Genomic DNA, 17,307 nt, shown 5'->3' on the forward strand with positions numbered 1-17,307 from the left:
TTTAAAATATATAGGCTTAGAGGCCCTACAAATGGAAATCGTTAAAAATTGATATGAAATAGCCTAGGGTAATACATTTTCTCCTCTCTGGTGAAAAAAGAATGGGCCGCCGAGCAGGTGATAAATTCTTCTTATGATTGACTGTTTGCGGGGCTGACTAGAGTCATAAAAATGACAAAGCGTAATTCGATGGAGAGATCATAAATCCAAGCGGATGAGCTGTTTGTTGATAGAGTTTTGTTTCATGTATCAGAGTTTCTTGTACAGCTACACATCATCTCCCACAGCCACTAACCTCAAAAATGAGCTTCTGAGAACTTCTCAGTATTTGGAAATGTGAAAATCTGACACGCTCTTCATCTTATTCCCAAAACCTCTGCTGGAACAGTCAACAATTGCATTTGCGGGTCTTTTTTTTAACACCATGCCCAAGTCATCTGCTCTTCATAGCAGTTGCTTTAGAACTTGATATCTCTTCGTCACCAAGGTGAATCATGGGAGTCAACATTTGAACTTGTGATAAGGAACATCAAATACAAAGTGTGCAAATGGAAGGAGGAACTCTTATATCCTTATGTCCTTACACATTACACTCTTAAAAATAAAGGTTCTTTACTGGCATCAATGGTTCTTTGAAGAACCTTGAACATCCATGGAACCTTTCAAATGCAGAAAACGTTCTTTATAGTTGATAAAGGTGTTTAAAATGTTCTTCAAAATGGTTCTTTTAGGAAGTGTTCACTGAATGGTTCTTTGGGGAACCAAAAATGGTTCTTCTATGGCATCAATGCAAAAACACCCTTTTGGATCCTTTATTTTTAAGAGTCTATTAGATGCACGAGACATGGGGCAGTAGAATAAAGAAAAGTTAAACTTCTTTTAACATGAGCAGTGCCTTTTTAGAATCACAAAGACGTCAGACTCAAGCACATCAGCATGATTACAAAGAACAATAATGGAAAAGCAGCATAGTGGATTGCAAAAATGCCTCCGTATGTGTATAATGCAAAACCAATTATCATCATGTCAGTTTACATTCAAATGACTACTTTTGTATGTATTTCTGAGCTTATAAACAGAGCACGTGGCTTGTTTCCATAGAGAGCCTGGCATTAGATTCCAGCTGCTGTCAGATGATGGGTTGCATATTTCTTTTTTTAGCAATAATAATTACCTTTGTGATTACATTCTAAATCAAGGTTCAATTTGAATTCGCTTCATACATGAAACAAGTCTATTTGAAAATGAAAACTGAGAGGGAAAGAGACTCATTATCTCAGTTTCTGAAATTGGCTAATAAGTAATTATTGCATGAAGCCGACGGGATCCAACTGTTTCACTCTGGAGCTATTCACCTACTGGAACAAGCAACCAGCAAAGACAAAGCTGAGGAAGAAATTTGCACAAGCACAGACTTTTCCTTCGGAAGGATGTGACAAGATAGAAATCAGTGACGGGGAAATGATCTAAACAGACTACAGCATTCAGAAATTATCACCACTTGGAACAAATAAAGAAGGGCTTTATCTTGAGTAAACAAGTAGCTGAAAAGGCAATATATAAATACTAATGGTGTATTATGATAATTATGTGAAGGTATGTTAAGGAATAGTAGTCATGAGAAAGTAAAAAATTAAATATAATCGAAAAAAAGAAAGACAAAAATATTTAAAGCGATTCAGAAATGACCCAAAATAAACCCCAAACCTCTTTTGTGAAAAACAGATCTGAAAAAACACAGTTTGCATCAGCCTTATGACAAATTCTAATGAAATCATGTTCAACACTGAGTTAGAGGAACTTAATAATTTGTAGCTTAAACACAATATTTTAAATTGATTGCTCTAATTCATTAATAATTTAATTAATTTAGAAAAAGTTAATCCAGATTAGGGCTGCCCTTGACTAAAGATTTTTCTGGTCAACTAGTAATCATTCAGTCGACTATTAGTCAACTATTAGTTGCACGTTTATTAATAAACCATATAAATTATAATAATGAGCTTTTAATTGCCTACATAGCCTAATAAGCGCTCAAAAAAAGTCTTGCCACAGCACACCGGCAGATTTAATTATTCTGAATGTGTCTGGGAGAAACAGTAAGTATGCTGAATTATCGTTTTAATCATTTATTGATAAACTAGTGTTTTCTTTGTTTTCAGCTTAAGAAATGAAGTTGCAGTGAAGACACTGACTCATCATCTCCACAATAGTGGATGTGCCTGTCTCTATGTTTTATATGGATTACATATTCTGAGAATATTAGTTTTCTATTTAAATTGGTTCATTTGAAAGTAGACATTTCGCTCTTTATAGATATATTTTTAATGTCTGTAAGGCACATGGAGTTTCAAAGTTTTGTGCTCAAGTTCAGAGACCGAGATGCCAGAAAGTGCATCCTGTTGCTTTCATTATTTTACAAAAGCACAACGTTGTTATTCTGAGTGCACACAAATAAACATAGTCTTGACAGATTTCGAAAGATGTATTACTCTTATCTGTATGAGCAAAAATGACGGAGTATTTTAAGAGCAAATGACCAGCGCCTCCATCTGTCATGTAGTGAGCACGTCACTGTGCATCGGAAATTAGATTGATCGGCCACGTAAAGTTGCTGCTACTGACATATTTCAGATGATAAGACAAATTTGAGGTTGATGAATGACAGGTGAATGTTTGTATGTCAAGAACTTCCTTTTCTTCTGCGACTAAGCGACTAATAAAATTTTGGTCAACCAAGCCTCTTTTCGTTGACTAACGGTTAATCGACTATTCGACTCTAAATATTTAAGTTGTGGTCCTGGAACCAATATTACGGCAGTTAAAATCGTCAGCTAACATAGAACATACTAAAAGTAACATATTTAGTATGTAAATTTATTGAACAAGCATGCTGGGAACTAGAATTCCACTGACAAATTTCCAAAGTTAACAGGACAATTTCATGTAGGTACTACAATCTAATTAAGAAAACAGAGAAATTTGAGTTCACACACAACATTATTATGTCAGTTGAACTCATCCATAACATTTTTTGAAACATGAATGGTTTAATTAAATCAATAAATTATCATTTTAACTTGCAACCTGCAAGTTTAGGCAACTTGAAATGTTAAGTTTTACTAAGTGACAACTTGGATATTTGAATTGATTCAACTTCCAATTTTAAGGCAGCCGGGTAACAAACAGAGCCTTTACGTTTAACAAATCAATTTTTTAGTTTAGTCAACTTAGTACAACATAACATTTCAAGCTGACTAAACTAATTTGAGTTGACTGAACTTAAATTTTAAGGAAGCAGGGTAACAATTTTTTTTCTAAAGTTGATTCAACAAATTGTGTGGTTTTTTTTTTGTTTTTTTTTTACAGTGCATGCATTCAAGTAAGTTGTGGTATTTTTTGTGTATTTTTTTAAATGAAGTCAGAGTTGTCCAGTGCTGTTTACGACTCTGTTGACTTTCACTGTGTTAAAAACAGTTTTTCAAAATATAATCTTTCGTGCTCCACAAAACAAAGAATGGTTTGGAAAGACATGAAACAAAAATAAAAGTATGTCCTAATCCTGCTTGTTTGCATGGGCTCCAGTATATCTAGCACAGCAGTCAGGAACTATTTTGATCAATGCCCATCTTACACATGGAAGTCTTATTGACATTTAGGGAATGCACATGCTTGCCATTCCTGACCTGCGAATCTGTTCGTTCTAGGCTTTCCCTTCCACATCTGTCACTGCTCACCAAAAGATACAAATTAATAAAAGCGAGATAAGCATTAAAAAAAACACCTCTCATGTTTCCATTTCATAAGAATTTCTCAGATTTCCATTTTAACATGTATGACAGTTTTTAATACTGAAAATGCTAAATAATCCTCAACTGACACTTTTATATCATCTTCACCTTTTGCACATTGAATTGATTGAAATCTCAAGACGTATGTTTGTGGGTGAGCATTCAACATTTGTTCTCAATGCTGAGTATCTGTGGTAGGCTGAGTGGGACATATTTCAGCTCCGTGTCAGGAGGGTCCTCCATTCACTTGCACCCACAGCCGCTCAGCTGTTTCTGCACGTTACTCCGGGTTACTCTGGCTGGCTGAGCGGACATGTGCCGTTCTCCTGTTGCTCAAAGACTCAGCATGTTTCACCATGACAGCCTGCCTGTCCCGGTACCCATGCGGATTACGCTGGGACCCCCCGTCTGGAATTTTTCCCATCACTATACAGTGACGCTAAACTACCTTTAGGAACACAAGATGCTGTTTACAACATACTTTACCTTCCAGCTAAAACGAACCTAAGCACGTGCGGAAGGGCAACGTGTCTTTGTCCGCAACAGCCCTGGGTGCAGAACACAGAGAACGGCTATCTTTTTCGTGCATATTTCTCTCTGTCGCTTACTGAACACATCAAAAATGTCAGCTTGTAACTGATGGACATGCCCAGAAGGTCCAGCATGCTTTTCACGAACCCCCAGAAAGCCATTTGCTGGGAAGCAGCGGGTGGAAGAGAAAGCACACTCAGCCTTCCAGGGACAAGCTATCACTTTCACTGTTTTTCACTATTTAAGCTGTATTTAATCACATCTGAAGTGCTAACTTCACGAACAGACAATTATCAGCATTTTCATACTACGCAACCCAATGGTGAATGCGTTTTATTGTTTCATGACACTACGTTTCTACAAAGTCTGAAGCGTTCGCTGTAGACTAATATGGAAGGCTACCGCTCGTCCAAGTATTCATCTAAAATATGGGGTGTGATCTCAACCTTTGTACTATTCCTGAATCTATTTTATCCTATCCAGTAAAGCATATCTTGGCACCAAAAGTGCTGGCAAAAGACACCGGAGAGTTTCCACTTTACAAATACACTCCAGAGACTAGACACAGGCTTTTAAACATATAAGGTATAACAAAGCATGGAGGAACTGCTTTTGGCATAGACTTTTGACTGTTCTGTTGATGAGGTGACTTACTTTGTAACTTTACTTTTAATCCAAACTGCATTACACTGACTTAAAGACTTCAAATCAAACTCCACATTAGCTGCAATGTATTTAAATAAGTAAACAAAACATGTTTTAAAATATGTAACACGGCCACTGTAAAGCAAAGTGTTACATTTTTAATTTACAATCAAATATTCATATTTAAATGACTACACTGGGTTAAAAACAACCCATTGCTGGGTGAAATATGGAATTAAATGAGCCACTGGACCACAAAAACCAGTCTCAAGTAGCATGGGTATATTTGTAGCAAGAGACAAAAATACATTGTATGGCTCAAAACTACCGATTTATTTTGGAGAACTTCATTTGGACAACTTTAATTGTGATTTTCTATATATTTAGATTTTTTTACACCCTCAAATTCTAGATTTCCAAATTTTGTCCTATCCTAACAAACCAAACATCAATGGAAAGTTTATTTATTTACCTTTCAGATTATGTATAAATCTCAATTTCAAAAAGTTGAGCAGGGTCACAAATTTTAACACAACTGGGTAGTTTTATTTAACTCAACTATCAGACAGGTGAACATTTAATAAGCAATTAAAAACGTTTATTATTTAGTTATTCATTCAACATAATAAATGTTCATTTATTGAATATATTAATACATTTTAATTTAGAACCTATTTTGGTTTCATTTTAAGCAAGAAATCTAGTATTTTTTTAAGCAATAGTTAAATAAAGTTAAATAAAACTACCCAGAAGACTGGGTTAAACATTTAACCCAACAGCTGGGATAAAACAACTCGCTGGGTTTGTCCATATTTCACCCAGGGTTGTTTTTAACCCAGAGTGTACTGAATATGCAACATTTTAAAGACAGCTCTCCTTTTGAAAAACATAACATGAAAACATGTTTTAAAAAAAGCACATGTACAACACAACACAGACTTACCAGCAGTATGTAGTGCTTTATTCTGTGCTTTATTAAGCCAATCAGCACACTTGAATAATCACAAGAGATGTGCAGTTTCTACAAGAGCCTACGTGACTCTCTACAACTGCACTACACAGTTAACCTTTAAAAAGGTCATCAAATGTCCGTTTGCCCTAAATCAAACAAAACAGAGATAAATAGAAAATAAAAGCACATGACCTGAATATCTGAAAGAGTTTATACTGGCCTCAAAATCGACTTCAACAAACTGTCAATATGATTTATTTAGGCAACAAAAGCGAAGCTCCTGAGCTTCTGAAAGAAACTTCATCCTGTGACTGAATTTAATTAAGCTATTGGTCTAGACTGAAGCATCTGATTAAATTACGACCGACTCTTCAAACGATCCAGGACGAAAACATGCCATCTTTTTAATTATTTCCCCAATCCCTAAACTTAAGTGTAGTATTGTGAATGCTGAAGGCAATATTCTGTGAAATCAAAGCGAGAGCTAATGGTTGGCGTCCGCGTTGCGAGCCGCCTGATCCCTTCTCATGAACACTTAGAAAACCGTTATCCCGCAGTAAACATGCCCCGCTTCCACTGTTTTCAAATCGTTACAAACACTCAAAACTAACGAAAACGAGACCGTTTTGAAAAGCAAAATGGAAAAACAACACCCTCACCAAACCATTACTCAGTCCTCATTTGTTTATGTAATTTCAAAAACTTTTAAAACGTGAAACAAAGACCTGAGGCGAATCATCCAGCGAATCAAAACAACTTTTTATATGAGTTTTATGTCAGAATAAAGGCTGAGCTGTAAAAAGCAAATCTAATATCCACGTAAACAACCCGTGTAACCTGTAGAATAACAGTATAGAGACGTGCGGATTTATTTATGGTTAGTTGGTCAAACGCGGAGCGGGATGCGAGTGTCCAGCCCGCGATGAGAAACATTCCAGCGCGGCACAACTAAAACCTAAAGCCCGTGCCGCGAAACACTTCACATCCGCTGGAAAATGTTACTTTTACCCCACTTTGGATTCAACAGCCACATCTAACATCTCATCTAAAAGAGCTAACGGGTTAGCTCAATAGTTTAGTTGGCTTGAAGAGACCAGCACTTCTGTGAAACAGGACGTTCAGTGAAACACATTTGAAGAACTTCGATAAATGATTCCCCGCTATTTGTATCACTTTTGCCTCTTCTACAAAGAAAGTATAGACGTGTGGGGATGCGTACTCACATTGCATGGAAAGGAGAAGCAGAACGCAAGCCAGTGGTGTTAACGCCATCTTGGAGTCGATGAAATGTTCAGTTTGGCTGTACATGCGCAAAGTAAAGGGCTTTAGGAGAGGATGGAGAGGGCTCGCGTTTGCAGACCGAAGTGAGTGAGTGAGTGAGTGAGAGAGAGAGAGAGAGAGAGAGAGAGAGAGAGAGGGGCACGTCGATCTATTGTGTTGAGTTTCCATGACTACAAACAGCATCATCGTCATGAATATTCAACGTTTTTTTTTAGGAATTGGTCGGTTAAGTTGCATCACTCCTATCGGAACGTTACGCGTTTATAAATTATTTATGAGAATCATAACCACTTAACATTTCACGTGACAGACTAAGGACGTTTCTACAAACTTTAAAACTTTATATCACAACTTTCGAAACGACTTCATATTTCCAGTCGAATTTCTCATTGCATTTTATTTCACGAATGCGATCAAGAGACAGATTAATAGAATTTATAATCAAATACAGCATTATAGATCTATCTATCCTTGTGAATAAAAGATGTGCTTGAAATTATACTTGCAATGTACTTTAAATCTTAAAAGTATTATGTATTATGGAATATTAATGAAATAAAAAGCCACTTAAGTGTGCTTAAAGAGAATAAACTTTCATGACTTTGTTAGTACATTTAAATTCACTTTGTATAAGTTAACTTTTTAATACATTCAAATTAAAGATCTACTCTTATTGTGCTTTATTAAAGTATGCTTATTTTAATTTGTGGACTGACTTACTAAAGTACTAGTTTATAATTCTGACTCTGCTGTGTAAATGTAAATGTACTTAATTATATCTTTATCATTACAAATGTGTAATTTAAAATATTTTTAAATAGATGGCATACAAGTTTCAACTGAGTTAGAACGGATATTAAAGCATATACTTGTTAGTATTCAGCAGTGCACTTTAATCACATGTCCAAGGCAATAGAAATGATTTTGAAATTACATGTACGCTACCAGTCAAAAGTTTTTGAACAGTAAGATTTTTAAGGTTTTTTTAAAGAAGTCTATTCTGCTCACCAAGCCTGCATTTATTTGATCCAAATTACAGTAAAACAGTAAAATTTAGAAATATTTTTACTATTTTAAACCGTTTTCTATTTAAATGTATTTTAAAATGTAATTTATTCCTGTGATTTCAAAGCTGATTTTTTAGGATCATTACTCCAGTCATATGATCCTTCAGTAATAATTCTAATATTCTGATTTGCTGCTCAAAAAACATGTATTATTATTATTATGTTGAAAACAGCCGAGTAGATTTTTTTCAGGTTTCTTTGATGAATAGGAAGTTCAGACGAACAGCATTTATCTGAAATAAAAATATTTTGTAACATTATAAATGTCTTCACTATCATCACTTTTGATCAATTTAAACCACCCTTTCTAAATAAATGTATATTATATATACTAAATATTAATTTCTATAATTTCTTCTTTTATTTCAGATAAATGCTGACCTTTGGATCTTTCTGTTCATCAAAGAATCCTGAAAAACTCAACTGTTTTAAATATTGATTACAACAGTAATAAAAAATGTTTCTTGAACAGCAAATCAGAATATTAGAATGATTTCTGAAGGATCATGTGACACTGATAACTGAAGTAATGATGCTGAAAATGTAGATTTGATCACAGGAATAAATTACATTTTAAAATATATTCAAATAGAAAGCAGTTATTTTAACTAGTAAAAATATTTCAACATTTTACTGTTTTTGCTGTACTTTGGATCAAGTAAATGCAGGTTTGGTGAGCAGAAGAGACTTCTTTAAAAACATTAAAATCTTTTGACTAGTATATATACTTATTTCCTACACAAATATGTCAAAAACACATTCTTAAGTTTAACTTAAATTACAATACATTTTCTTTTAAGTACAAATAACATGCAATTAAGTGTCTGAAAATATTACTTTCAGTTTGCACTTAAGTATACTCTTTTAAAGTATATTATTTCTGTAATAAGTGCTGTTTACATGCCAAAATGTGCTTCTTTTTCCCTTCAGACTGTTGTATTTTAGCCATAGTTTTTGGAACACTGGACTTTGAGCAGCACACATAAACTTAAAGTAAATTTCCGGGTTTAAATCTGCAGAAATACCACAGCATTAAAGATAATAAGTGATGTTATCACAATCTGTTTTTGTGAATTTGTCTGATGGCAGTGATAGAGTGTGTGTGTTTTGTGAGGGACCATTTCAGCAAAAAAAAATCATTCCAGGGTCTGACAATGGGAGATAAGAGCAAATCCTGAAGGCTTAGGGCACGTTATGTTTTTTTTTTTTTCCAATTCCAGACATTATCGACAACAAGGACATTCAAGGCAAGACTCCTTGGCTTTGCCAACCACTTACAGCACTTCGGCACATGCTAAGAGAAGTCTGTAATCAGTGCTCTGATTGTGTGCCGTTCAGTATGAAACCGAAGTGCTGGGAAGTGATTATAGTGGGGGTGAAGATGAAGCGATATCAAGGCAGTGTATTTATATCTTGATGTTCTATCTTTTATATGGAGGGTATACCAGTCAAGGCCACTCACATCGAGTGTCACTCTTGTTTGACAAGAAATATAAATAAATAATACAAATTAATAAATAAAATGACATTTACAGGACGACCACAAGTTAAAAAAGGACACAGACTAAGTATCATATGATTATTTGTATTTGTTTCCACACATTCTCTACTTACAAATTCTTTGTTGCAAGCTCCAGAAACTGGATGAAACCTAAAAAAAAAAATTTTTTTTTTCTTCAAAAATATAATTAAAATATATTAGTATATAGTCCAAAGAGCCCTTTAAGAGCTCTGTTATAAATCAACATCAGTGTTCAGCAATAATAATCTGATTTAAAATGACGTTATCCTACATGTTATTAGAAAATAGCCATATAAAAATAGCTTTTTAATACGTCTTACTACACTAAAAAAAAAAAAAAAAAAAAAATCCTGTGACTGTGGTTAGACTTGTGGTTGCCATAACAATAAATAAAATTACAGCAAAAATGTAAACATCCACAAAACAACTTAAAATGTAACAGTTTAACAGAAAATAATAAAAAATAAAAAATTTAAATTAGTAACCAACAACCCTTTCCTGCTGAATTAACAAGGTCACATTACTACTAAAATCGGTTTTGTACATAAGAATAACATACATAAGATGCAACATAAAACCTAACCCTAGGGAAACACAATTATTAATTATTATTTATATTCCATCAAATGTGAAGTGCCACATGGGGAATACTGGGAGTTTATAGTTTAGTCTAGGTTGAGTTATAGTTGAGTTTATGTCAGTTTTATGTTTTTTCACTGTAAATTATACAATAACTTGCTGGTTTTATTTCCAAAAAGTAATTTTAAAATAAAAAAACCTGTAATAAAATAGCCTGAAATATACACAGTGAACTAATTCATAGGTTTTTGCTGTAGTGTTTTTAAAGTCAGTTAATTCATTAATTTTTATTTATTTATTTTAATTTTTTTTTTTACAGTGCATGTTAAAACTAGTGGTAACTTTATACAACTTTATACAAGGTTTATTAGTTAACATTAGTTAACTACATAAGTTAACATGAACTAAGAATGAATACTACTTCTACAGCATTTATTAATCTTAATGTTAATTTCAGCATTTACATATGCATATGCAAGTTGTTTGTTAACATTAATGCACTGTGAACTAACGTGAACAAAAAATTAACAACTTTATTTTTATTAACTAACATTAACAGAAGTTAATAAAAAAAAGTTTATTGTTCATTCATGTTAGTTACCACATTAACTAATGTTAAAAAATGACACCTTACTGTAAAGTGTCACCAAACTACTATTAGCTATAAAAGCTAACTGGGAATAGAAATGTAATTTTTCCATTTGGTTCAGTTTCACCTTTTCCCCCTTTAAGCTGTTCATGCAATTTCTTTTTGCACCACAAACAAAGAAAACGAGCAGTGAAAGCTGTGTGTTGGGAGAGGAGAGCCAGATGGTGCTGTGTAAGGTGGACCGTGTGGTGAGCTCAGGGGAAATGAACGAATTCCCCCTGGCTTTGCGTGGCTTGCGAGCATTCAGGCAGACATCCCGACATCTTCACACACTCACCGCAAACCCCTGGCAGTTGAACACAGGAGAGCAGTTTTGTGTGTGAAGATGTGCACGATATTCCGGGAGGCAACAGAAGCTTGATCTGTCAAAAGAGTTTTGTGATACCGCATGGATATTTTTGAGGAACCCAATTAATCTTCATTAGCTATGGTGTGCTTAAAAGAATTACTCATGGTTTACTGGAAAACCTCAGGCACCTGACAGGCTCATTAGTAGTCATTTGATAAAACAGACTGATTAACTGTAGACTAAAGTATAAATTAAATACATTCCACACTTGAATAAACACAAATTAAATATGAACAAGCAAAGGCGGCTGAATCTCACTTTCAGGATAAAAAATTCTTGATATTTTGCTCACCACCATGTCATCCAAGATGTTCATGTCTTTCTTTCTTCAGTCGAAAAGAAATGAGGGTTTTTGAGGAAAACATTCCAAGATTTTTCCATGCAGTGGACTTCAACATCATGTTGGAAATGTCACGCACGGTTAGCTCTTTGTTTGTGCAGTTCAAAAAGGTAGGGTAGGGCAAAAAACTCATCTCATTTTCTCCTCCAACTGCAAAATCATTGTTTTATCTGTTTTTGTAAAGGGCGTCTGATTTCCTTTGCATATTTGGTTTTGGAATGTTTTTCTTAAAAACTGTCATTTCTTTTTGGCTGAAGGAGGAAAGACATGAACATCTTGGATGACACAGAAGTGAGTAAATTATCAGGAAATTTTTATTTTGTAAATACCATGCCTATCTGTATTTAGCTGAGCAGGTCCTCCTTTTCCTCTTATACCAGTCGTGCAGAATTCCTTTGATTTCCTGTGTTAACACACTTCCTGTCATGCACTTAAGTTAAACAATATTTCCCACTTCCCGTTGACATCAGTCACTGCTATTCCCTAACAATATATTTCCTCCTACTGTGCTTAAAAAGGATGTGCTCATAAACAGTGTCTTTTACCTTCAAAGTTTACCATTTAATTTGCTGATGATACTTATTATTATTATTAGAAGTATATAAATAATAATAATAATTATTATTATTATTATTTTTTTTAATTTATTTATTTATTTAAATTCCTTGTGAATTAGACATGGAACTAAAAAAGACTGTCAAAAACGTTTTTACTATTAAGAATTTTTTATTGTTATTTTCTTTATTAGTCACGCTTATAAATAAATAAATAAATAAATAAATAAATAAAAACCTGGAAAGCAAGACTTCAGTTTAACGTTGTATATCTTATTTATTTATTTTTGGGCTGTCAGTCAATTTTTAATCTTATTAATTACATGACGTTTTGCAAAATAAATTTGGCAAAATAAATAAACACAAAATTAATCTGACTGAAAATACCCACAAAAGATTATTTAAAGTATTAAATGAGAAAATATCAAGTAGACATTACAAATTGTAGCTTTAGAAAGAAATATTTTATTTGATTCAGCATAAAATGTATTACACATAAACACTTAGGCTGCAATGGCCTAACATAAACTATGGAACACAAAAGATCATTTGAGAAACATCTCAGTATTTTTTTGTTCATACAATGAAAGTCGTTGGTAATCAAAACAGCTTTGTTACCAACAGTCTTCAAAATACCTTCCTTAATGTTCCACAAAAGAAAGGTTTGAAATGACATTATATGAAACCAAAAAACTTTCATGATGGCACATTATAATTTGTTTTATTAACATGCTCTTTGTCTCATTACGAAGCAATTGTAATTTGTAACATTCAGTTATACAGAGAAAGAATCTGCAGTACATTTGGGAAATGGCGGAGAAACAGTTCAGTTGAGGATTTTTTTGTTGTTGTTACCCTCATTTGATGAGTCACACTGTAAGATGACACATTTAGTCAAGCTGCCAACAAACAATTTCAGCCCAAAACGGTGAAAACTGATCCAGGCTTCACGCAGCTTAAATGGCCCATGGTTAAAGGCTTCAGTTTTTAAAAGAACATTATAAAATCCTCTTTAAAAGTGGATTTCAACTCAAGTGGGCTGGATCCTGTGACGCTTCCCCCCCTCTATATATAAGGGAGGAAATTTCTTACAGGATCAGCAATCTCACAATATCAAGACATATACACTGCTACTCAGTGCAAAGCAGAACTTTCAACCAATTTGGGTGATAATTTTGTCACCTGAACCAACTTTAAATACATTTTGAATTAGTGGATCTCTTTTTAATTCAAGGAAACATTCGAAGGCCCTTCTATTGAAGCTAATATGTACCTCTGGTACTTAAATTGTAGCAAAAACAAATAAATTCAAAATTCAAAAATAAGATGTTAACTGAATGCTGTAGATCTTTATTTTTAATGTTTTATTAAAGTATTAGTTCACTTCCAGAATGAAATTTTCCTCAATTTACTCACCCCTATGTGAAGAAAAAGTTCTTTCTTCAGTCGAACAAAATTAAGGTTTTTGAGGAAAACATTCCAGGATTGTTTTTCCAGGGGTTGAAGGTCTAAATCGCAGTTTCAATGCAGCTTCAAAGAGCTCTAAGACAATCCCAGCCAAGGAATATGGGTGTTGTCTAGCAAAACGATTGGTAATTTTCTACAAAACTTAAAAATTTATATACTTTTTAACCACAAATGCCCGTCTCGCACTGTCTCAACTTTATGTAGGGGTAGGAATCTTTAGTACCTCACCTCTTGGGGTCACGATTCGATTAAAAATCGATTAACGATTTTCCGATATTTATTCACGATTCTCAATTTTCAAATCAAATTCTTTGTGCACACTGGACATCAAACGCACCAGTATTTCAATACAAAAACACACCCGTCGTTAGTATGGGCAGTCCTATCTCAAGAAATCAGTGTTTCCTATTAATTATTAACTTCCTGATAAATAAAAAATATTTTATACTTTTCATTATGGATGTGTCCGAATCTGATCATACAGTGTTCAGAATGGAAATGACATGTACTTCGAATCTCCTAAAGGGAATAAATATGAGATGGAAGTAGGCTTGCCACGATAGACGGTGTTGACGGTGTTACCGGTTTTAAGACGCAACACCGGTGACATCACTTTTCCACCGTGACACCGTCCCCACATTTTTTTTTTTTTTTTTTTTTTTTTAAGTATTCGTTTTTTTTATTAAATATTTATTTGAATTAAATGGAAAATATAATTCTAAATAATTTACTTAAGACGAGAGCATGCACTATAATTAAAAACTGAACATGGCTACATTGCGTCATATTTCATTTATCACGTGAGGAGAACGAGAGGAGTCGAATTTACAGAAAGAGAATGGCGTTGTTTTTTTTTTCGTTATGTTAATAAAAGTTCTGTTTAATATCAGTGATTTTTTTTTTTGTACTTTCGTTGTCGTCCATTCAAACAATTGACGCCGAATTGCCAATTCCCGCAAAACTGAAAGTGAAAGTATAATACGCACGCATTTATAAGCTATTTAAACGCAGAAAAAAAGAGGAAAAGAGGAAACCCCCACCCCCACGGTGATACCGGTATTACCGGTGTTGTCACATGTCGATTAACCGGTGGGGAAATTTCCTCATCGTCACAACCCTAGATGGAAGGAAAAAATATATTTCAATGCTACGGCAGTATTTATCACATATTTTACAATTTCACTATTTGGGCACATCCCTACTTTCCATAATAACGAAAGATTAATAATTAACATATTTTTCCAAACACTTGATCTCGCTAAAATTGGGGCAGGATGTATTTGTTTTTCCTTCTCTATTGCTGTTGCTGTTTTTTTTTCTGACAACATCATGTGCATATTATTATTATAGCAACTAGAAAATCAATTTTTGAAATTTGTGAATCAATGAGAATCGCTAGAAGACTGAATCACGATTCATATGTGAATCGATTTTTCCCCCCACCCCTATTATGCAGTCATGTTGGAAAAGTCACACGTGATGTCGATGGAAGTACCGACCCAGTGTTTACAAAGCGAACGTGCAAAAAAAAAAAAGTTGAGGAGAAAATGAGATGGCGTTTTTCGCCCTACCACATCTTTTTGAACTGAAGTACACAGACGGAAAACTACGACGGCGTTTTAGTGCCACCTTAAAAAAAAAAAAAATCTAAGATTACGAGATTAAACTCGTAATATTTCGACAATAAACTCGAAACTACGAGAATAAAGTCGAAATGTTACGAGAATAAAGTCGAAATATTACGAGAATAAAGTCAAAATGTTACGAGAATAAAGTCGAAATGTTACGAGAATAAAGTCGAAATATTACGAGAATAAAGTCGAAATATTTCGAGAATAAACTCGTAGTAATACGAGATTAAAATCGTAGTATTTTGAGAAATAAAGTCAAAATTACGAAAATAAAGTCATATTTTTACGTGAATGTATTGCATGCTTCCATCCACAACACAAACCGACTGAAGCTGTCAGTGCAACCATTAATTGCAATGCCGTACGGCTTGAGTTTATCATATGAATATGCCACAATGCGTTGGGACCCCGGCTGAAGTACTGAGCGTGCCGGTGTTCAGCTCCTTCAGGGTCGATTGCTTTATTTGATCATCAACCTCATAAGCCGTTTTTCCACTGTTAGAACGCTGTCCGTCTCCGTTGGCATGTACATCCCCTCAGCATTTGTTGGTAAAGTTATACCTGTCATCGCCTTGTTTATTTTTTGCGTTGTTTATAGTTGTGTCCTTTTTTTCTGTTATTTAACGAAGTCCCACAAACAGAAATATCTGATCATCGTCCATATCTCTGTTTATATTACAATTGCGTTACCAAGGCAACGACTGACGCATTTGTATTTACATTCCAAAGAGTTCCGTTATCAGCACCACAGTGGGAAATGAAATCGTATCCGTGCTGCCGGACCGGAACGGTTAAGCGAAGAGAACGGTTCGGCCTGATAGTGGAAAAGCGGCGATATGTAGTTTCTTGAGAAACAACATATCCTCTTCGAATAGCACACAGATGTAACCACCTATATCCGTGGAGTCGACCACTGGTCGCCATTTCAGACTGCACAAAAAGAGGCAAATTCCGAGAATAAAGTCGAAATATTTCGACTTTTTTTCGTAACATTTCGACTTTATTCTCGTAACATTTCGACTTTATTCTCGTAACATTTCGACTTTTTTCTCGTAACATTTCGACTTTATTCTCGTAACATTTCGACTTTATTCTCGTAACATTTCGACTTTTTTCTCGTAACATTTCGACTTTATTCTCGTAACATTTCGACTTTATTCTCGGAAATTGCCTCTTTTGTGCAGTCTGAATTGGCGACCAGTGGTCGACTCCACGGATATCGGAGGTTACATCTGCGTGCTATTCGAAGAGGATATGTTGTTTCTCAAGAGACTTTAGCCGCTTTTCCACTATCGGCCCGAACCGTTCTCTTCGCTTAACCGTTCCGTTCCGTGCCGATCCGGGCCAGTCAGCACGGATACGGTTTCATTTTCCACTATGGTGTTGATAACGGAACTCTTTGGAATGTGAATACAAATGTGTCAGTCGTTGCCTTGGTAACGCAATTGTAATATAAACAGAGATATGATCAGATATTTCTGTTTTTGGGACTTGTTAAATAACAGAAAAAAAGGACACAACTATAAACAACGCAAACAATAAAATAAACAGAAGGCGACGACAGGTATAAGGTTACCAACAAATGCTGAGGGGATGTGCATGCCAACGGAGACGGACATTTTCTAAGAACCGTTCGGCACGACAGTGGAAAAACGGCTTATGAGGATGATGATCAAATAAAGCAATCGATCCTGAAGGAGTTGAACACCGGCACGCTCGACGTCTCCGACGTCGCCAGTACTTCATCCGGGGTCCCAACGCATTGTGGCATATGGATTCATATGATAAACTCAAGCCGTACGGCATTGCAATTAATGGTTGCATTGACAGCTTCAGTCGGTTTGTGTTGTGGGTGGAAGCGTACAATACATTCACGTAAAATACGACTTTATTTTCGTAATTTTGACTTTATTTCTCAAAATACTACGATTTAAATCTCGTATTACTAC

The 17,307-nt window shown here is 34.7% G+C and overlaps 1 protein-coding gene across 1 annotated transcript in view; it reads right to left on the reverse strand.

Moving 5' to 3' along the window:
- Nucleotides 1–7,286, reverse strand: part of jam3b (junctional adhesion molecule 3b) — a 45,300-nt gene extending 38,014 nt beyond the window's left edge. Inside the window, exon 1 of the mRNA XM_051093252.1 lies at nt 7,143–7,286. Coding sequence (XP_050949209.1) covers nt 7,143–7,227 — 85 coding nt within the window. The 5' untranslated portion in view covers nt 7,228–7,286. The remainder of the gene's footprint in view (nt 1–7,142) is intronic.
- Between the last annotated feature and the right edge of the window lie 10,021 nt (nt 7,287–17,307).

Source organism: Labeo rohita, chromosome 21 (assembly GCF_022985175.1).
Source record: "Labeo rohita strain BAU-BD-2019 chromosome 21, IGBB_LRoh.1.0, whole genome shotgun sequence".
In the NCBI taxonomy this organism is placed as follows: Eukaryota; Metazoa; Chordata; class Actinopteri; order Cypriniformes; family Cyprinidae; genus Labeo; species Labeo rohita.